The 23,465-nt window shown below is 40.1% G+C and overlaps 1 protein-coding gene across 1 annotated transcript in view; it reads right to left on the minus strand.

Moving 5' to 3' along the window:
- map3k9 (mitogen-activated protein kinase kinase kinase 9) overlaps window positions 1-23,465 on the minus strand; it is a 139,391-nt gene that overhangs the window by 102,405 nt on the left and 13,521 nt on the right. Inside the window, 1 exon segment of the mRNA XM_069915538.1 lies at window positions 5,063-5,615. Within this exon segment, the coding sequence (XP_069771639.1) occupies window positions 5,063-5,615 (553 nt within the window).

Consider the following 23,465-nt stretch of genomic DNA (forward strand, 5'->3'; position numbering starts at 1 on the left):
ACATGTGCACTGTGGTCTGAAGAAACATTGTTTCATTTGGTGGTATAATCATCCTGATTATACTGTACATTTAAACTAAGTAGATCAAGCCCAAAATGTGTCAACATAATCTTTCCCACTCAATTTCCAAAAGCCAGACCATGAAAAGGGAATCACAGAAAAAGTTGTAATTGGTTGGAAAAGGAACTGCCCAAGAACCACCGTGTCTTAAGGTTTTCCTGGATACTAAAGTGACAATTAGGACTGAAGTTTTGGGAGTGGGACACAGAAGTGAAATGGGGTTGGCTACTGGGAGGCCCCTGTCATTGGTGCGGACAAAGCAAAGGAGCTCAGTGAAGTGATCTCCCAATCTGAGCTCAGTCTCTCCGATGGAGAGAAGGCCACAAAGGCAGCACCGGATGCAGTAAATCAGACCTGTGAATACACAAGTGAGGTCTTGCTTCGTTTGAGAAGTCTGTTTGGGGCCCCAGACTGTGATGAGGGAGGAGGTGTAGGTGCAAATGTGGCACCTCCTGGAGCCCCAGAGGATGGTACTGGGGTGGGAGTGATTGGTGGAGTGCATGAGATCATCACGGAGGGAGCAGTCACTATGGAAAGCGGAGAGGGGAAGATGTGTTTGGTTTTGGGATCCTGTTGTAAGTGGCAGAAATTCCAGGAAAGAATGTGTTGAATGCAGAGGCTGGTGGGGTGATAAGTGAGGAAAAGGGAATTCTGTGTTTGTTGCGTCTGTGGGCGGAGAGGGCCAGGATAGATGAGCGGGAAATGGAGGAGATGTGGGTGAGGGCTGAGTTGATGGTGGTGGAGGGGAAGTCACGTTTGTGGAAGGCGGCAAACATTTCAGAAGATCTGGACTGGAAGACCTCATCTTGGGAACAAATGCAGCAGAGAGGGAGAAAGTGCAAGAAGGGAATGGAATCCTTGCAAGGGTCAGGGTGTGAGGATGTGAAGTCAAGGTCATTGGGTTTGTAATATATGTTGGTGGAAAGCATGTCTCCTGAGATGGAGACAGATAGATCCAGGAAAGGGAGTGTGTTATTGGAGATGGACTAGGTGAGTTTGAGATTGGGGTGGAAATTGGCCATGCAGTGACTGAAGACTGGTTAATTGAAATGTGGAGACATCATGAGATGACCTCTGAAGCTTATCAATGTTCTTGGCACAGGACGGTAAAACTAACCTTATGCACATAGAAATTTTGGAACAAAACCAATCTGCTGGAGGAAGCTGATGGGCTGTGCAGAATCAGTGAGAGAAAGGGAATGGTCAATATTTTGAGCCAGAAGAGATAGCTAGTGTCAAGAGAGGGTTGAAATTTTGGAATGAGCTCTCAGGTGCCTGTGTAGGGGTCAGAGAACATGGCAAGTCTTTTCTGCATGGGAGAAACTGCAAGCAAGTTAACTAATTATACAATTTCAAATCAGGAACCAAAAAGCCTGCCAGTTTTATTCCCTTCCCAAATAAACCTTTTGCACAAACTCTCTTTACATAAAAAAAAGAGAAGTATTTGAGCATCTTATTGAAGCCTTGGATTTCACACTCAAAACAAAAAGAAAATATTTAATATTTAGCATTAATGCAAAGTTGGGAGGAGAGTGTTTAGTAATACAAACAATTCTCCCTAAGCTTCATAAACTAATCTCAGATACAGTTGGCATTAATAGCCCCTTTTAAATTGCAGCACCTGTTGCCTTCCTGGGACCCGAGTGTGATTACTGGGGCAATGGTGCTGGGATCGACCCATTAAATTGCCAACCCAGCGATTTAAGGGGGATCCCGCCCCCGCGATGACGCGGTAAGTGATGTGTCAAGCATTCATGGGAACTATCGGTAAGTGTCCCCCGCCCCTCCCCCACCAGCTGCAGTCACCTTCTTCCCTGCCAATCAACACCCACCCTGTCAATCGCACACAACCCCCCCCCCCCACCCCTCATCAATGTCCTGCTGCCGCGAACGTTGAGCCATTGCTGCAAACTGGAGTGGCAGATTGTGGTTCCCCCCCCCCCACTACAGTGACTTCTCTCCCATCAATCGTGGCATCACTCCCCACCATGGCAGAGACTTCTTCAACCACCGCACCCTACCCGGGCCCCACAGCAGTGACCCCTCTCTCCCCCTCCAAATTCCCTCAGGGAAGCCCCTGGCACTTCAGCCAGGAGCTTCCCTGTGATGCCAGCGCACAAACGCTAGCATCACCAAAGTAACTGAGTCGGCCATTTTTCCTTTTCAAACCACCTGAGCAGGACGCACTGATAAGTTGGACCTTTTCAAATCACCATATAACTGGGTTACTAACTGTGCAAATTGCCCGCTTCACCCCATTTTACATGGCAGTTTGAAGGGCCTAACCTGTCTGGTTGAACATTCAGGCACCTCAAGCTGGGTAGGAAGTTAAACTATAATTATATAGTCTGCATCCCCTTAACTTCTAAAGGAAACAACTTTCAGTGAGAGACAAAATAAAGCTCAAGGCACAGCAGTCTGCACAATGGAAATGTGCCGTTACTAACACTGGTCTCAAAGTCAGGGCCACAGGCAAGAAACCATGGATATTGAACCCGAGGGCCACAGACCTTCACAGCACCTACCTGCATCACTAACTCCTGGAACTTGAAGGATTTGCCTTGCAGTAGGCAGGCTGTGTGGACCAGCTCACAGACTGGTGTTTAGAGCCAGGAGAGCAATGCACAGCCCGAAAGCTTCTTAAATAATTTAAGTCAGCTTAAACTGCTGGTCCAAGTAATCAAAAACCACTGACAGATTAACTTTCAGTACATTCTTTTCATCTTTTCTTTTTACAGTTAAGTAACAGTGTCCTTTAGCTGTTACAATTAACCCATTGGAAGCCTCACCTGCTAAATTAGTAAAGGAAAGAAATGCCTGTCAATCGTCCTCCTGCAGCAAGAATGAGATTGAAGAGAAAGCCAGACCAAGATTTTTAAACTATTGACCATACATGGAGGTCATTGGACCCCCACTGTTTATTACCGAATTATAGTTGATTGAGAAGGTGAACTTGGTGAGGCCCTGCCATCTTCATACTCTGCAGTCCTTTAGATGAAGCTACTCTACCGGTGACACGAGGTAGATGTCGCAACATATTTCCAACTCAGCATGGAGCGTCTCAGAGAGGAACCTGAAGGTGGAAGTGTTCTTGTTTCCTTTTCTGCCCTTGTGATCAATGTGAGGGGGACACACTTTCTGTTGAGGAACCCCATAGCAAGTTGCTGCAGTGGAGACAAGGTGCTGGAATCGGTATTAATCAATATAGACAGTCCTGGTGACATCTCATTCACATCACACCCATGCTTTCATCCACTCCCCCCACCCCCACCCCGCCATCTCCCAACAAGAGATTTCCTCTGGTCCTTATTTTCCAGGCTATCAATGGATGATCCTTCTCGATCCCCACCACATGAAAGACCTTTGCCCACCTCTCCCACTAAAAAACAGTTTCCTTTGCAACTTCCTTGATACAGCACAGAAACAGGCCCATCTCGTCTACACCGACCATGATGTCTGCCTGTGCTAATTATCCACATCAGGCCTGTGTCCCTCAATTACCTGCCAAAATACCATTTAAAATTTGTAACTGAGTCCTTCACCTTTTTTGGCAGATTGTTCCACATATTCATCACCTTCTATCTGGAAAAGCTCCTTGAAATTTCTCCCCTCTCATTTTAAATCTGTGCCCTCTAGCTCAAAATTCCTCTGCCTGGGGAAAGCTGTTCTTACTATCTAACCTTTTAAGTAGCTCACAATTCTATAAACCTCCTTCAGCCTCTATGTGAGAATAAACCCAATCTATCTAATCACCCCATAACTTCAATGATAAATTCCAGGAAACACCCAAGTGAATTTGTTTGGCCTTCTCTCTGTCCTTTCTGTAGTCTGGTGACCAGAATTAGACACAATACTCCTTATGCAGTCCAACCAATGTTTTGTACTGTTGTAATGTGATGTCCATCTTTTAGGTCCATGATGTCATTAGCTTGGATAGGGAATTGGCTGGGCCATAGAGACAGAGTTGTGGTAGAAGCCGGTTATTCAGGCTGCAGACCTGTGACCAATTTTGCACAGGGACAGTGTTGGGACCCCTGTTATTTATGATGTATAGAAATTACTTGGATGAAAAAGTAGATGACTTGATTAGAAAGTTTGCACATGATGCAAAGATCGGTGGAGTTCTGGAAAGTGTCAGAGAATACAACGGGACACAGGGAAATAAATGGCACATGCAGTTTAATCTGTACAAGGCGAGGTGTTGATGTTTGGGAGGACAAAGGCAAGGGGGCTGTATCCAGTTAATGCCAAGGCTCTTAAAGATATTGATGTGCAGAGGGATCTGGGATCATTGATGGTGGCCATGCATTGTCAAGAAGGTGTATAATATGCTTGGCTTCATTGGTATGTACTTAATATATGGAGGTGACGCTGCAGTGCAGTGGTTCTCAACCTTTTTGTTTCCACTCACATCCCACTTTAAGTGATCCCTATGGCATCGGTGCTCTGTAAGGGGTTGCTTAAGGTGGGATGTGGGTGAAAAAGTTTGAAAACCACTGTTTTAATCGTATCTCGTTGACTCGTTGGATGCGCGCGGTTTCAGAATTCCAAGGGAAATGGGTCATTGACCATTTTTCTCAAGCAAAATATTTCAGTAACAATTGGGTCTTGAGCAGTGATTCTCAACCTTCCCTTCCCACTTGCATCCCACCTTAAGCAATCCTTTACTAATCACAGAGCACCGATGGCATGGGGATTACTTAAAGTGGGATGTGAGTGGAAAGAAAAAGGTCGAGAACCACTGGTTTAGATATTTGAAAATTATCTACCATTTCTTCTTCCTGTTCTTCGTACACTGAATCCACATGCAGGAGGAATGTATTTCTTGTCACATTGGAAGAAGTTAAAGAGCACTAAAATTTGGATTTTTCTATTTCAATTTCCCACACACGCTTATTTTGAACAGTTAGCAAAACCACTTATAACCAGAGTCATCCAAACTTCTCCCCATCCCACCCTCAAGCCATCTTTGCTGAGTGGCATTCATTCTTGATGTACTTACTGTTACTCGACTTCAGGTCTCGATGGATAATTGGAACAATTGCTTCTTCGTGCAAGTAATTCATGCCCCTTGCAATCTGAACTGCCCAGTTGACAAGTATATGAGGAGGGATCTTCTTGCCTGACAGCACTCGATTTAAGGAACCCCCACGAGCAAATTCCATGATCAAACAAAGATTAGGCTCCTTTAGACAAACACCTTGCAAGGCGATGATGTTGGGATGCTTCAACATCGCAAAGAGTTTTGCTTCCTGCTTGACATTCTCAATGGTTTGGCTGATATCCTCATCTGGGTCCTGCCGCGCAGCTTTAACAGCGACTTCCTCCAATCTCCAGAACCCCCTGTAAACTTTGCCAAAGCCACCAATGCCGATAATCTCCTCCAGCTGCAGCTCACTGAAGTCGGTTTCCAGGGGATGAGGGTAAACATCTGTGCTTCTATCTTGCAACTTGCCGTAACATGGGGTACTGGCGACATAGTTGCTGGGAAAGATGCCAACCTGCTCATTGATTTTACCCGTCCACCAGCCTTCATCTCCAGAAATCGTGGAATCCTAGACAGCATTAAAAATAATCCATTTATTCCATGTATTTTATGTCCTTGATGGACTCATCACATCATGTATTCAGCTGATAGCATTGGGTTTGTACTATTTTATTTGACCGAAGCTGCAGTAACCCACTCACCTTAGATTTTCTGAAATAAGTATCATCAGGACTCCCACTGATCACCCTTGTTCCAGAATTGTTGATATCCATTCACAAAAGTCAATTCACACACAAAGAAAAAACCTGCAAAATTGTGTCTTGGTAGCAAACTTCAAAAACTTGCTCTCGCGACAAAGAGAAGCTTTACAGAGTTTAATTTTGTCAATCAGGCGAAGGGTTACGGATGGAATTAAGCACTTTTGCAGATGCTAATTGAATTGTTGGGTGTTATTTTCCCCCATAAACATTTATTCAGGGCAATTTATTTTAAGATCTTGGTCCGTAACTGAACCTATAACCAGCTTTTTATGTTTTAGCCTTTTCATGATTGTTTATCCTTTTTATATCATGCATTAGAAACAATACAAAGCAATTCCAAAAATTAGCTAAATTAACACCAGCAGATATTCGGCTAGATTACTCTTTTAAACATTTTAACAAAGTTATCTTAGAGTAGACCAGTGATTTTCAAACTGTGTTCCCCCCCCCCCCCCCACAAACTTAAATTACACATTAAGCAATCCCTATCCCATAAGTGCTCTGTGAAGGATTTCTTGTGGGGGGGGGGGGGAAGGTTGATTGAACTTTTGGGTTCAAAAGAATTGTAGAGCCCGATGTCCCCGCTCCTCACCATCATTCTAATGCATAGTTCATTGGTTTGGAAACTCACTGATCTGCCCCTAATCCAGGGGATGGATCCCTTCCATACAAACTGTGATACAACCACAACACTGGCCACACTCCTACCAGCCTACTGCAGGGGGCAACCACTGTACCTGCAGGAAGGCAACCTGGGAGGCTGGCCCCATCTGGCCAGCTGTCAATCACTAGCTGGTATATAGACTTGAGCCAGCCCCCTCCCAGGGTCAGTCAGACACGTGGAGCCAGCAGAGGACAGTCAGGCACATATGGAGCCAGCAAAGATATTAAGACTGGTGTGTACTGAGTTTGAGCTGATTACAGCCTGTAGTACAGTCTTCTCGTGTTTTGTGTTCGCTTGGTGCATCACAGCACAGAACACAAACTGGTGTTGTTCAGTGGTTTGCAAACTCACTGGTCTGCCGCATCAGAGCAGAGATGAAAAAAAAAATCAATTCCCATCAGTGTAAAGCAGTGTGCTGCGGGACAGTGCAGGGAGCCCAATCACAGAAGGGATAGCAATAACTTTCAACACAACCACTTAACTCTCTCTATTCCACAGCTCAGCACCTATAATTCAAATATTTTAAACTAGAATCTTGCAATGTAGTATGAGGTGGTTAAATAGCAACAACAATTAAACTTTAACATTGCAAATTTAAAACAGCGGGTCTAAAAGAGTATTGTATAGCATACTCTCTCACGATGCTGACTCAACCAAGCTTGAATGGGTCATCAGGAGTTGAGTTACAGAGAAAGATTAAATAGATTAGAACTTTATTCCTTGGACCATAGAAGAATGAGGGGAGATTTGATAGAGGTTTACAAAATCATGAGGGGTATAGTCAGTAGGCTCTTTACACTTAGATTTGGAGAGATAAATACGAGAGGACACGGGTTTAGGGAAAAAGGGGAAAGGTTTAGGGAGAACATTAGGGAGAATTTCTTCACTCAGAGAGTGGTAGGAGCGTGGAACGAGCTGCCATCTGATGTGGTAAATGCGGGCTCACTCTTAAGTTTTAAGAATATATTGGACAGATACAGAGATGTAAGAGGTTTGGAGGGTTATGGAATGGGTGCAGGTCAATGGAATGATGTTTCAGCACAGACTAGAAGGGATGAATGGCCTCTTTTCTGTGCTGTAGTGTTCACTGGCCGTCAGATGTTAGTGGTGTTCCACAGGGTCTGCTTCTTTCATGTTGTATATTAATTATTTAGATTATAGAATAAATAAGTTTCCATTTTTGCACTTTGCAGATGATATGAAGGTAAGTGGAGGGGTAGGTAGTGTTGAGGAAACAGGGAGTCTGCAGAAGGACTTTAATGAGGAGAATGGTCAGAGAAGTGGCAAATGAAATATAATGTAGGAAAGTGTACAGTCATGCACTTTGGAAGAAGTAATAAACAGGAAGATTATTTTCTAAATGGGGAGAAAATGGAAATTTCCCAGATGCAAAGGACCTGGAAGTCATTGGGCAGCAAGTACGATCCCAAGAAGGTAAACTTTCATGTTGAGTCAGTGGTGAAGATGGCATAAGCAATGCTGGCATTCATTTCAAGAGGATTAGAATATAGGAGGAGGGATGTGATGTTGAGACCTCATAATGCACTGGTGAGACCTCATGGACTATTGTGAGCAGTTTTGGCCTCCTATTTAAGAAAGGATGTGCTAACTGTTATATCGTCAGGATAATATGAACAATTTTGTAATCATGTAAGAATACACCCTTCTCACTGTAGTAACTGTAATGCACCACTGTGGGGCATACGAATATGTGTGAAAAGGTTTCCTGAGATGGTAAAAGGCATCAGTAAGTCTCTTCTGTTATTTGAATCTTGCATCTCTAAGTTATTTAAGAAGCCTCCCAAGTAACACAGAGACATAACATGGTGTCAGCGGTATGAGAACAAGAATAAAGCCAATGAAATACGAAAGGGGAAGAAGAGAAGAATCATTACTGAAAGAAAATGTTTGGAGCAACAGCAGTTCACCCAGTGATGGACGGGGAGGCTGAAGACATTGTGGAATCTTTTTAAAAGTTTCACCAGAAGTGCAATTTAGCATTCAAAAGCTATTTTAAAAATACAAAAACAGAGAAGGTTAGTTATATACTTCTCTGGACAGGGGAGCAAGGCCCTGACATATAATTCAAATATTTTAAACTAGAATCTTGCAATGTAGTATGAGGTGGTTAAATAGCAACAATAATTAAACTTTAAAATTTAATAGCTGGGAGCTTACAGAGATGGAGAAAAATGATCCAGAGCAGATATTTGCAAAATTTGCTTCTCACCTTGAACCCAGGTCTAATCATAGAATTAAACGCTATGAATTTCAAGGCTTAATGCAAGAGACTGATGAAACTGTTGATAACTTTCTCACTAGACTAAAAATATTTGCAGCAAAATGCAGATTGAAGGATATAGAGGAAACATTAGTTCATCAACTAATATGGGGGAGGCCCAACCTCAAGTGCAAAACTCTCTTATAGGGAAGGATAGCTTGAAGCTGGCTGAAGGTATAGACACAGCCAGAGCCTTCGAAGCCACGAAGATGCAAATGAAATCCCTGTGGATGCAAATGAAATCCTTGTCTATGCAGACACTTCCACACCAAAGGGAAGGAAGGGTTGATGCTATAAACGACAATCAGAAAAGTGCAGACTCCCAAGACCTGCAGGAAGTGCGGCAGACAACACACCTTCGATGACTTAAGCAAATCCCCCACATATGGTTCTGAATGTAGAGCTTGTGGTAAAGCAAACCACTGAGCGAAGATGTGCAAGTCTGGTGTGAAGAAAACAGTAACACTAGTGAAGAAAAAAGACAAGAAGAAAATGCACCACATAAAAGGAAACAACAATGAGGACTCCGACACCCAGAAACTGGACATGGAATCCATACACCTTCATGAGATGTCGGGTGAGATGAAAGAAGGAAGCGAGTTGCACACAACGACAATCCAGAACAAGCCTATGATATTTAACCTAAAGGTGAAGCTGGAGACTGGATCACAAAGCAACATCCTTCCACTCAGACTCTATAGCCAGATGTTCCCAGAGAACATAAAAGGATATCTAAAAGATGGTACATTGGAAACAGCAAATGTCACATTAATGGTCTATGGTGGACCCATGATCAAGCAGCAAGGGAGAGAGAAGATCAATGGCTGCCATAAGGGAAAGAACATCCTCTGTACGTTCTATGTGGTAGATGCAGACAGATCAACAATTCTAGGTCTGGAAGTTACTGGGAGTTGCAGTCAATTATGAGATCCAGATGAAGAAGATATCCAAAAGCATCAACAGAAACACACAAAAAAAAGAGGGAATGATTTCCACAGAAGTACCTGCCAGGCCATGGCATATAGTGGGAACAGACTTGTTCACCGAGAATCAAGAGTGGTATTCAATAGTAACCTGTTAATACTCTTAAGTTTCCATTTGTTAAAAGGGTGAAAGACTATCAACTATCACCTCAGAAATGAGAGTTCTCCTTGCTGAACAAGGAATACCCGAGCAAGTAATATGTGACAATGGAACACAGTTCACGTCACAAGAATTTAGAAAGCTGGCTGCAGAGTATGGGTTTGTTATCACTACATCATCCCCCTACTATCTTTCATTGAAAGACAAGTTCAAACTGTGAAACGCACTTAAGTGTTGTGAAACAAAAGAAGACCCCTACCTCGCTCTTCTATCATTACGAGCAACACCTTTAAGGGTTGACATGAAGTCCCCAGCAGAACTTCTAGATGGCAGGAGATATAAAACAACTCTGCCAAGCAAAATACACCCTCTAGAAGACCAGAAGACTGGCTGATACACAAGAAGGACGCCAGCATTATAACAAACATGTACAAATATTGCCAGAACTCTTCAGAGAGCAGCATGTGCATATTCAAGAGCTGATGTTGAAAACATGGACTCCAGCAAAGGTAATCAGAGAAGCTGAGACACCAAAATGATACATTGTCGAGACAGGCTCTGGCAATCAGCTGAGGAGGAACAGAATTCACACCTGGCCGACATAAGAGGTGATGAAGCAGAAAGCTTTAATACCAGCAAAACCTGCAACACCAATATCAAGTGAAGAGACCACAACCACTGATACTGAAACATCAACACAGCAGTTGTCAGGTGGAGCACGTCACCAACACGTGGACCAGCGACACAGAGCCTAATGGTCACAGCAAATCCGCAAGGTGGCCAGTGTGATATTGATAAGAAATATTTTAAAATAGTTGTGTAAATGAACTGGTGTACAAGTTCAATTACTGAAGTTGGACTGGAAATAAAGTGATAAAGAGCACTAAATTTTTCTTTTATCTTGAGAAGGAGAAATGTTATATAGTCAGGATAATGTGAACTATTTGTAACCGTGTAAGAATACACCCTTCTCACTGCAGTAACTGTAGTGCACCACTGTGGGGCGTATGTACATGTATATGAGTGTGTGTGAACAGCTTCTTGAGAATGATGGAAGACATCAGTAAGTAAAGTCTCTTCTGTTATTTGAATCTTGCATCTCTAAGTTATTTAAGAAGCCTCCAAAGTAACACAGAGACATAACACTAACATTAACAAGGATTATGAGGAGGTCAACTCTGGGAATGAAACGGTGATCATAAGAGGAACATTTGACGGCTCTTGGCCGGTACTCATTATAAATTAGGAGAATGTGGGGGGATCTTATGGAAACATTATGAATGTTGAAAGGCATGGACAGAGTAAATGTAGAAAGGTTGTTTCCCATGGTGCGAGAGTCTAGGACAAGAGGGCACAACTTCAGGATTGAAAGGAGACCTCTTAGAATAGAGATGCGGAGGAATTTCTTTAGCCAGAGGCAATGTTCCCTCTAATTTTTAGTTGTCCATGTGTGTATAAATCTTAGGTAGTGCATTTTTATTTTCTGTGACAAAAGTTTCTGCTTGTGCAAATGTAAACACAAGAAACTGTTGATTTTGAAGGAAAAATGCCATCATTTGTGCAGAATTTGAAATCAGTTTGTATTTAATCTTTACTTGCATGGAAATTATTAATTACTACATTATTTTAGGCCATTAACATTTGGCGTGGACATTAATTTCCTTTGAGCGCTGGTTGCAAAAACGTGTGGGCACATACAGCTTGGAGGCGACAGTGGCCAAATGGTGGTGAATCTGTGTATTTTGTTACCCACAGGCAGCTGTGGAGGGCAAGTCACTGGCTCCACTTAAGGCCAAGATGGATAGGTTTTTGCTTAGCCAGGGCATCAAAGGTGGAGAAGGCCAGGCTGTGCGGCTGAGTGGGGAAATGGATCAGCTCCTGATTAAATGGCAGGGCTGAATAGCCCACATCTATTCTAATGTCTTATGGTCTAATTAATTGTCTACTGAACATTTTTACAAGTAATGAATTGAATCGTGACAGATATCCGTCCTTTCTTCAGTAGTTAAAACACACACAAACGATGGAGAAACTCAGCTGGTCTCACAGCGTCCATAGGAGGTAAAGATTTATTATCGACATTTCAGGCCTGAGCCCTTTTTCAAAGAATAAATAGAGAACAGGAAGGCTCACGATTCAGACAGTGCTGGCTGGGGGAGGAGTCCAAACCAACAAAAAATGTTAATTGGATATGAATGTTAATTGGAGAGGAAAGGAATGATTTTGACTTTGTGAAAGGAGACAGGGAAAAGGGAAGAGAGACAGACAGACAGAGCTCAGGAAAGTCAATAGGGAAAGAAAAAAAAGAGGGAGATAGGGTGGTTTAACAAAAGCAAGAGAAATCGATGTTAATGCTTTCGGTTGGAGGGTGCCCAGACGGAAGATGAGGTGTTGTTCCTCCATTTTGCAGGTGGTCTCAATCTGGCCATGCTTGAAACTATGGGCAGACATGCCAGCAAGGGAATGGGATGGAGAATTGAAATGGGCGGCCACTGGGAGATCCACCTCCCATGGACACTGCAAAAATGGCTGAGCTCCTCAGCATTTCAACATTCCATTTATTATCATAATAATAAAACAGTGTTGTATTACATTAAATTTCTATTTGGCTGCTGCAAGGCAGACAGATCCACTACTGGCAGGAATTGCCTAAGCACCTCTTGCAGTCAGAAAGAGAGAGAAGCAAAAGAGAGTCTCTTCCTCCCCTCCCCCCTCCCGAGTTACCGAGTGGCAATAGATTAGCCTTCAGCACTTCCACAGACACACAGAGTCCAGACCCAACCACTGGCAACCTGAGCACCAGATCCAAACTGCCAACATGGTCAGGGACCCTCCACCCCACTCGGCACCACCTCACATCCCGGTTCCGATACCTGGTATCCTTTCCACCCATTTAGAACCAGGCTCCAACAGTCTGCATCCTGCCATGAGTTTCCCGAAAGCCAGTCTCCAGCAGCCCACAGCTTCCATGGGTTCCTCAACTCGAGTCATCAACAGTCCGCCGCATGCACTGGTCCCTCAGCCTCACTGGTTCGCCGCCGTGGTCATCTCCTCCACTTCTCCCTCTCAAACAGTGCATGATCTTCCCATCCTCTGGTCCCCAGAGTCTGCAGCCCCTCGTGGCTGCTGGCAATTAATAGGCACCGCCATCTTTGGCGCAGACCCGCGGTCACGGGATTTCAACTAAAAGCACTGTTGGCTCCCTCAACGGGCTGTTCACACCCATGCAGAGCCGATGGCAGTTGACTGGGCGGCTGGACCCCGTGGGAAAGTTGCATCTCCGTTTGCTCTGGTAGTCTGAGATATCACTTATTTCACTTCAGATTCACCACAAACTTTCTTCCAGAGAATATACAAGTATGAAAAAGTGCATTTTGACAATGCACAAAATGACAAGAAAACTAAGAGAAAAATGTGGGATTCAGTTACTAATATTGCACACAAATAAAAGTCAGAACTGATCTGTGTGTATCTTTGTATACACTGTCATTCATAGCAAGACGGCCTTCTGTAGGGACTGATCCCTCCATGATTCCCTTGTGCACTCATCTTTCCCCACCTATCACCAGCCCCCACCCTAGCACCTTCCCCTGTGGCTGCAGGAGGTGCAACAATTGCACCCACATCACCCCCTCATGGTCTGGGGCCCCAAACAGACCTTTCAAGTGAAGCAACACTTCACGTACATCCACAGGACTGATTTACTGCTCCCTTTGTGGCCTTCTCTACATTGGTGAGACTGGGTGCAGATTAGGAGATCGCTTCATTCAGCATCTCTACTCCGTCCACCAACACAGAGACCTCCCAGTAGCCAACCATTTCAATTCTGAGTCATACTCATGCACTCGCATGTCTATCCATGACCTTATGTTCTATCCCACCCAAACCACCCACAGATTGGAGGAACAACACTTTATTTTCCATCTGGGCACCCTCCAGCCAGATGGCATTAATATCGACTTCTCTACTTTCTGCTAAACTTGCTCACCTTTTCTTTCCCCTCCCCCTTTCCAGTTCTCTTCTCCCTTCCCCCTCCATCCACCCAGCCATCCCTCCTCCCCTAGATCATTGCTGTCCCCTCTCTCCCTTCTCCACCTATCATCTCCTACCTTTGCCAACCCCCCCCCCACCAATCCTTTTGTTTGGATGCCTATCGGCATTCATACATTGATGAGGGGCTCAGGCCCGAAACGTCAGTTCTGTAAAGGGCCCTGTTTGACCTGCTGAGCTTCTCCTGCATTTTGTGTTTTTACTGCTTTCTCCGTTTAGATTTTTTGCCAAATACCCAGAAACCAGAAAAGATATACCCTCCTTACGTGTCATTAATTGTAAGTCTTAGTACCCACTATCTTTTCAAACTCTTTTTTTTTCCACCACAGAAATCCACCCTCAACACAAGCTGGTTTTGACTCCCATCCTCCTCATTTAGAAGAATTCTAATCCAAAATCTTACTCAATACAAGGCATTCCTTGCTTGCTCATTCTACTTAATAATCAAGACTAGCTTTAAAATGAAAAATGACAAGTAATCACAATCTGGAATGCTCTGTCTCAAAGTTTGGTGCTTGCATATTCAATTGCAGCTTTCCAAAAATAATTCAATATTTTTTTCATATTGTAACACATTTATGTTAACCTTTAATTTATTGTTAAACTATATTCTCATATATAAAAATGTCTGAGTAAATTATAGAGTTAAAATACTGTCTCTGTGTTCTTAGTAAGTTCTGGGCTGGTACATGGTCACACACAATTTACAGCACATTTACCAAGATACACCTTTTTTTTCAGAGAATAAAGTTCATTTTTGGAATCAGCGTGTCTTGGAAAGATGGAGCTAATGGATTTGAAGTGGTTCTTAATTATTCAAGAACAATGCAGTGTTTGCTTTATTAAAAACTGAAGTATCTAAGTACCTAAAAAGAACTGGTGAAGGAAGTCATCGGTTTTTAAAATTCCAATAACTGATCACGTGTTTTCTAGGAATTAAGCCTGACTTTGTTGATGATGTAACTGTGACATGGTTTGGAGAAATACATTATTGAATTCAGACATTTTTGAGAGAGTTCAATTTGGAGTGACACACAGCGGTTGAAATGTTGTGAAAAACAGGTTTGAGTTACAGTAACCAGAATGGGTGCTGTTGTGTATGTTACTCCTGGGAAAAGAGGAACACAGAATCTGTGGTTTTTAAAATAAGGAAGACCACTTTGCTGTCTCTTTGGAAAAGCAGAGAGATTTCTACTGGGTCTATTTTTGTATGGCTACTTTGTTTAACCCTTGTCTGGCATTGCAAATTCATCATGGAAAAGAAGGCAGATTTGTGAGTAAAGAGGCCTGAAGATAAGATGTTTAAAAGTACTTTGGAATTATTTCTGAACTGAGAATTTAAAACCTTCAAGCAAGACTAAAATGATGATGCTGAAGTTTTAATAATTGACTTTTCAGAGTGGGACTTTATTACATGCACACACATTTACATTTGCGCATAGTGGGGTTAAATTTAGAGTTAAGTTTAGAGATAAGTGAGGAATGTTATGTTATTGATAGTTTAATAAAACTATTATTTTGAATTTACCATTGCTGTTCCTGTGTTAGCGCTAACAAACTCCCTTTAGTCCCAAAAATAATTAAGAAGGTTGCTAGTTTGTAAGAATATGATCCATCGGGTTTGTGCTAACTTTCAGAACATTCCCATTAACTCCACTCCATCCCCCGTCATCATCCCCCCCCCCACCTCACCATAAGCCATTCTCCCTCTCATGCCAATTGATTCCCTTCTTTTTGTGCATTCAACTGTCACCCATCCACACCAGGGGTAACTTACTCCAGTCAATTAATCTACTAAACATCACATCTTTGGGATGCAAGAGGAATCTCAGGCAGACACAGTGAGGAGAGATAAACTCCACCCATAGTGTGGATGAAATCTGAGCAAGTGTGCTTGTGCAACAGCACCTCTCCTTGACAAAGGCCCACGTAAGAGGTTGCTCACCGAGGTTCATGGCGAGGTAGTAAATTGGATTAGTCATTGGCTTTGCCATCCCTTTCAACAATCTGAATGACAAGGTGGTCAATTGCAGATGACACTGAGACTAGAGGCGTCATGTCAGCATGGAAGGCTTTCAAAGCTTGCAGTGGGATCTAGACCAGCTGAGAAAATGGGCTGCAAAATCGGAGATGGAATTTATGTGGACAAATGTGAAGCTTTGTAATTTAGGAAGAGGAACCAAGGCAGGGCATACACCATAAACGGTCGGGCACTGAGGAGTGCAGTTAGAACAGGGGGACCTGAGTTTGTGTGCAATTTTGGTCACCTAACTACAGGAAGAATATCAATAAGATTGAAAGAGTGCAGAGAAGGTTTACTAGGATGTTGCCCGGACTTCAGAAACTGTCCATGACATCCGAAATCTTTGTGTCATCTGAAAACTTGCTGTTCCTATTTATCACATTATAATCCAGATTGTTGCTATTGATGGGAAACACTGATCCCTGAGGCCAACAAATAGTCTCCAGTTAGGCACTCATTGGCTTCTACTGCAAAGCTAATGCCTAATCCAATTTACCACCTCATCCTGAAATCCAAGCAACTGGACCTCCTTTTTTTAATATTTTATTTGAGTTTTAAAATTACAATTATTGCAAAGATATTGTAAAAAATAATTATACATATGTGTTATATAAATCCTTTATCCCTCCCTCACAACCAGCCCTTAACCCCAAATAAGAAAGAAGAAAAAAGAGAATGTCAAAAATACAAATATAACCTCAATTCAATAACTGTGGGGCTGAGTATTACCACCGGAACGAGTTATTGAGAGCACTCGAACTTTTAAACTAACATATTGTAAATATGGGCTCCAAATTTAAAAAAAATGATATTTATTACTTAAATTATAAGTTATTTTTTCAAGAGGAATACAAGATTATAATTCAGCATTGCCATCTCTGCATTCCTGAATCTCCATCTGATTTCCAAATAATGGCTCTGCATTTCCTAGAAATAACTAAAGTTAAATCGTAAGGATTCAATTCGGAACATAGTTAATCTTAATTTAAGATGAATCATGTTAATATTACCCAACAAAAATAAGGTCAGATCAAGCAGGAGTTTTAATAATTTTTCCAAGAATATTTTCACCTCTATCCAGAAAGGTTTTACCTTAGAACATAGCCAAGTAGAATGAAAAAACTGACCCTACTTCTTTTTTCTTATTATTTTTTTATTTTTCACACTATAAACTATATTGACCAAGATACATACAGACATTTTTCTTCTTAAATATATACAGTGTCGTTTTCTCCCCCTTTTTCCCCCCTCCCTTCCCTCCCTCTCTCACCCCTTCCCCATTTATTTGAAGTTCAATCTATAAGATACATTAAACCCGTTAAACAATGTTGTCACTTAATAAAAATAAACAAGAAATTTTACTGTGTCAGTTCTTTTCATTATCTTCTCCTTCTGTCATTTTAGGTGGCGGAAGTCCATGGTAGGATTTCTCTATTGTGTTTCATGTATGGCTCCCATATTTGTTCGAATATTGTAATGTTATTTCTTAAATTATATGTTATTTTTTCTAATGGAATACATTTATTCATTTCTATATCCCATTGTTGTATTCTCAAGTTGTCTTCTAATTTCCAGGTTGACATAATACATTTTTTTGCTACAGCTAGGGCGATCATAACAAATCTTTTTTGTGCTCCATCCAAATCGAGTCCAAATTCTTTGTTTCTTATATTACTTAGGAGGAAGATCTCTGGGTTTTTTGGTATATTGCTTTTTGTGATTTTATTTAATATCTGGTTTAGATCTTCCCAAAATTTTTCCACTTTCTCACATGTCCAAATTGCATGAATTGTTGTTCCCGTTTCGTTTTTACAGCGAAAACATCTGTCTGATACTGTAGGGTCCCATTTATTTAACTTTTGAGGTGTGATGTATAGCCTGTGTATCCAGTTATATTGTATCATGCGTAACCTCGTGTTTATTGTATTTCTCATAGTTCCGGAGCATAGCTTCTCCCATGTTTCATTCTTTATCTTTATGTTTAGATCTTGTTCCCATTTTTGTTTAGCTTTACTGTTTGTTTCCTCATTCTCCTTTTCTTGCAGTTTGATGTACATGTTTGTTACAAATTTTTAAATTATCATTCTGTCTGTAATCACATATTCAAAATTGCTTCCTTCTAGTAACCTCAGACTGTTTCCCAATTTGTCCTTCAAGTAGGTTTTCAGTTGATAGTATGCAAACATTGTATCGTGAGTTATATTATATTTATCTTTCATTTGTTCAAAGGATAATAATTTATTTCCCGAAAAACAATTTTCTATTCTTTTGATCCCTTTTCTCTCCCATTCTCTAAAGGAAAGGTTATCTATTGTAAAAGGGATTAGCTGATTTTGCGTCAATATTAGTTTTGGTAGTTGGTAATTTGTTTTATTCCTTTCTACATGAATCTTCTTCCAAATGTTGAGCAGATGATGCAATACCGGTGAATTCCTACATTGCACCAATTTTACATCCCATTTATATAGCATATGTTCAGGTATCTTCTCCCCTATTTTATCTAGTTCTAATCTGGTCCAATCTGGTTTTTCCCTTGTTTGATAAAAATCTGATAGGTATCTTAATTGTGCGGCTCTATAATAATTCTTAAAGTTTGGTAGTTGTAAGCCTCCTTGTTTGTACCATTCTGTTAATTTATCTAGTGCTATCCTCGGTTTCCCCCCCTTTCCATAAGAATTTCCTTATTATTTTCTTTAACTCCTTGAAGAATTTCTCTGTTAGGTGTATTGGTAATGACTGAAATAGGTATTGTATCCTTGGGAAAATGTTCATTTTAATACAGTTTATCCTTCCTATCTGTGTTAGTGGTAAGTCTTTCCAATGTTCTAAGTCGTCTTGTAATTTTTTCATTAATGGATGGTAATTGAGTTCATATAGATGGCCGAGGTTTTTATTTAATTGTATACCTAGGTATTGCATTGCTTGTGTTTGCCATCTAAATGGCGATTCTTTCTTAAACTTTGTGAAATCCGCATTATTCATTGGCATTGCTTCACTTTTATTTGCGTTGATCTTGTACCCTGATACTTCTCCATATTCCTTCAATTTCCTATGTAATTCTTTTACTGATATTTCTGGTTCTGTTAAGTATATTATAACGTCATCTGCAAATAGACTGATTTTATATTCCTTCTCTTTTATTTTTATCCCTCTTATTTTATTTTCTGTTTTTATCAGTTCTGCTAGTGGTTCTATAGCTAACGCGAACATTGAGGGAGATAGTGGACATCCCTGCCTTGTTGATCTGCTTAAGTTAAATTGTTTTGATATATATCCATTTACTGTCACTTTCGCCAATGGCCAATGCTTTAATCCAATTAATATATTTCTCTGGTAGGCTGAATTTTTGTAGTACTTTGAATAAATAATTCCATTCTACTCTGTCAAAGGCCTTCTCTGCATCTAAAGCAACCGCTACTGTTGGAGTTTTATTTCCTTCTACTACATGTATTAAGTTAATAAATTTACAGATATTGTCTGTTGTTTGTCTTTTTTTAATAAATCCAGTTTGGTCTAGATTTACTATTTTTGGTACATAGTCGGCCAATCTGTTTGCTAATAGTTTAGCTATTATCTTATAATCTGTGTTAAGTAGAGATATTGGTCTATATGACGCTGGTGCAAGTGGATCTTTCCCTGTCTTTGGTATTATTGCAATTATTGCTGTTTTGCATGAATCTGGTATGTTTTGTGTTTTTTCAATCTGGTTGATTACTTCCAGCAGAGGAGGAATTAATAAGTCTTTAAATGTTTTATAGAATTCTATTGGGAATCCATCCTCTCCTGGTGTTTTATTGTTTGGTAGTTTTTTAAATATCTCCTGTAATTCTTCTATTTCAAATGGTTTTATTAATTTATTTTGCTCCTCTGTTTGTAATTTCGGTAGTTCAATTTTAGTTAAAAATTCATCTATTTTGTCTTCCTTCCCTTCATTTTCAGTTTGATATAGTTGCTCGTAGAATTCCCTGAAGTTTTCATTGATCTCCGATGGATTATATGTAATTTGTTTGTCCTTTTTCCTTAATGCCTATACCATTCTTTTAATTTGTTCTGTCTTAAGATGCCACGCTAGAATTTTGTGCATTTTTTCTCCTAGCTCATAATATTTCTCTTTTGTTTTCATTATGTTCTTCTCCACCTTATATGTTTGTAGTGTTTCATATTTTATTTTTTTTATCTGCCAATTCTCTTCTTTTAGTTGTATCTTCCTTTATTGCTAATTCTTTTTCTATATTTGTTATTTCCCTTTCCAACTGTTCTGTTTCCCGACTGTAGTCCTTCTTCATCTTAGTTACATAACTTATTATTTGCCCTCTGATGAATGCTTTTATTGCATCCCATAGTATAAACTTATCTTTCACTGATTCCGTATTTATTTCAAAGTACATTTTAATTTGTCGTTCAATGAATCTCTAAAATCCTGTCTTTTAAGTAGCATGGAGTTTAATCTCCATCTATACATTCTTGGTGGGATGTCCTCTCGCTCTATTCCCAATAACAGGGGTGAGTGATCCGATAATAGTCTAGCTTTATATTCCGTTTCATGACTCTCCCTTGAATGTGGGCTGATAACAGGAATAGGTCTATCCTTGAGTATGTTTTATGTCTACCCGAATAATATGAATATTCCTTTTCCTTTGGGTGTTGTTTCCTCCATATAGCCAAAAGTTGCATTTCTTGCATTGATTTCATTATAAATTTGGTTACTTTGTTCTTTCTGTTAGTTTTTTTTCCAGTTTTATCCATGTTTGAGTCCAAATTAAGGTTAAAATCCTCTCCTATTAGTATGTTCCCTTGCGTATCTGCTATCTTCAAAAAGATATCTTGCATAAATTTTTGATCTTCTTCATTAGGTGAATATACATTGAGTAAATTCCAAAATTCTAAATATATCTGACATTTTATCATTACATATCTCCCTGCTGGATCTATTATTTCCTCTTCTATTTTGATTTGTACATTTTTATTGATTAATATAGCTACTCCTCAGGCTTTTGAATTATATGATGCTGCTGTTACATGCCCTATCCAATCTCTCTTTAATTTCTTGTGTTCCACTTCAGTTAGATGTGTTTCTTGTATGAATGCTATATCAATTTTTTCTTTTTTCAGTAAATTTAACAGTTTCTTCCTTTTGATTTGGTTATGTATTCCATTAATATTTAAAGTCATATAGTTCAACATAGTCATTTCATACTTTGTTTATCTTTCCTTTCCGTTTCCACATCACCACCTTCCCTTCTTATCCATTTCTGCTTTCTTCTTTTGAACACATTATAAGACAACATTTCTAAAACATAAAATATTTCCACTATTCTCATATCTAAAATTCTTTTAACCCCAATAATCCCTCCCCTTTCTGAGTTGCCCTTTGTCCCTTGTCAGGCAACCACATCTCCCCTCTCCATTTGGATTTGCGAATCCGCTCGCAATCGTCAACTGATTTTGCAGTGACTGTTATTTTCCCCCACCCAGCCCCCCACCAGAAAAGATTTTAATCTTCATATATAACAAAGGTCACTCTCTTAATTCCCTCCTTACTTCCTTTCTTCCCTTTCATTCCCTTCTTAGTTTTTACCTATACTCTATTTAAAAAAAAATATATATATATATATATATATATATAACACATAGTTTGTTGTCATTTTTGTTCTTGTTACATCTCTTCATCTCTCTGTCTGTTTTGTAGTTGTTCTGCAAATTTTCGTGCTTCTTCTGGATCCGAGAATAGTCTGTTTTGCTGCCCCGGAATAACTATTTTAAGTACCGCTGGGTATTTTAACATAAATTTATAACCTTTTTTCCATAGGGTCGTTTTTGCTGCATTGAACTCCTTCCTCTTCTTCAGGAGTTCAAAACTTATATCTGGATAGAAAAAAAATTTTTTGACTCTTGTATTCCAGTGGTTTTTTGTCTTCTCTTATTTTTTTCATTGCCTTCTCCAATATATTTTCTCTTGTTGTATATCTTAGGAATTTTACTGGAATGGATCTTGGTTTTTGTTGTGGTTGTGGTTTAGGGGCTAATGTTCAGTGTGCCCTTTCTATTTCCATTTCTTCCTGTAATTCTGGTCTTCCTAGGACCCTGGGGATCCATTCTTTTATAAATTCTTTCATATTTTTGCCTTCTTCATCTTCCTTAAGGCCCACTATCTTTATATTGTGTCTTCTATTATAATTTTCCATTATATCTATCTTCTGAGCTAACAGCTCCTGTGTTTCTTTAACTTTTTTATCAGATTCTTCTAATTTCTTTTTTAAGTCATCTACTTCCATTTCTATGGCTGTTTCTCGTTCTTCCACCTTGTCTACTCTTTTTCCTATATCTGTCATGATCATCTCTAATCTATTCACTTTTTCTTCTGTACTTTTCATTCTTCTTTTTATTTCTCTGAATTCTTGTGACTGCCATTCTTTTATTGTTTTCATATATTCTTTAAAAATATATATATATCCATGTACTTGCCCTTCCCTTCATCTTCTATTTCTCTGTGTTCTTCCTCCTCTTCTTCTGAGTCCACTCCAGGATCTGTGTCCTTTACCTCTGTCTCTTCTGGTTTTCTTGTTGGGTTGTTTGTTTTATTTTGTTGGGTATTTTTGGTCTTCTTATTTTTATTAAAAGTGTCTTGGTGTTGGTCTTCTTCCTCTGGGTTGGTCATCTGTTGTTTCTTTGATTTCTTATTTTTATTCTCCTCCTTCTTGTTCTCGTTATTTTCTATGTTTTCCTGTTGAGAGTCTTGCTGTTGTGTTGTAGTTGTCTGTTTCAGCTGTGGAGATTTACTCCTCAGCTGGTCCCCCCTCCCGTCAGTGTTATTTTTGTCTTGCGCATTGCGCACTTTTGTTTGCCTCCGTGAGCCATTTTTGTAGTCCCGAGTTCGGGGCTTCTACTGACCTCAGGGAACGGGCCTCTCTCTCCACGGCGGGCCTCCTCGTACCGGTAAGGCCTTCCCCTTCCTCCTCCAACGTCTTTCCTTCTTCTTTTCTTCCCGTTGTCTTTGGTTTTTCTTTCTTCTCTGCCATTTTCTCCACACTTTCACTTTCACTTTGTTGTGGTTTCTATGTTTGTGCCTTTGTTTTTTCTCTATCTTTTTTTTACTTTTCTGGAGGGCTGGAGTTCCCCTACCGGCCACTACTCCATCACGTGACTATCCTAACTGACCCTACTTCTTGACCACTTCTAAAACATAAATCTGATCATGGTGGATTAATTTTTAAAATTTTTTGGGGTGTTAAATATAATTGATGTAAAAAATTATATTGAACCGATCTATATCTTACATTAATAATTTTCGTCAGACTATCTTTACATAACTTAGATCTTTCTATCTAAATTGATTTCCCATCTTAATCTTGATTTATGAATACCTAATTGAGGAGTTTTTCTTTGAAGTAATTTATACATTTCTGAAATAAATTTATTCATATCACCTTTAGTAATCATAATTTTAATTTTTTCTGTCTAGGTAGTCTCAGAATTTGACCTAATTTATCATAAAAAAGCCTCAACTTGATAACAACAAAAAAAGTTAGTCCAGATATTAATTTTTTTTCCTTCAT

This window comes from Narcine bancroftii, chromosome 2 (genome assembly GCF_036971445.1).
Source record: "Narcine bancroftii isolate sNarBan1 chromosome 2, sNarBan1.hap1, whole genome shotgun sequence".
Classification (NCBI taxonomy): domain Eukaryota; kingdom Metazoa; phylum Chordata; class Chondrichthyes; order Torpediniformes; family Narcinidae; genus Narcine; species Narcine bancroftii.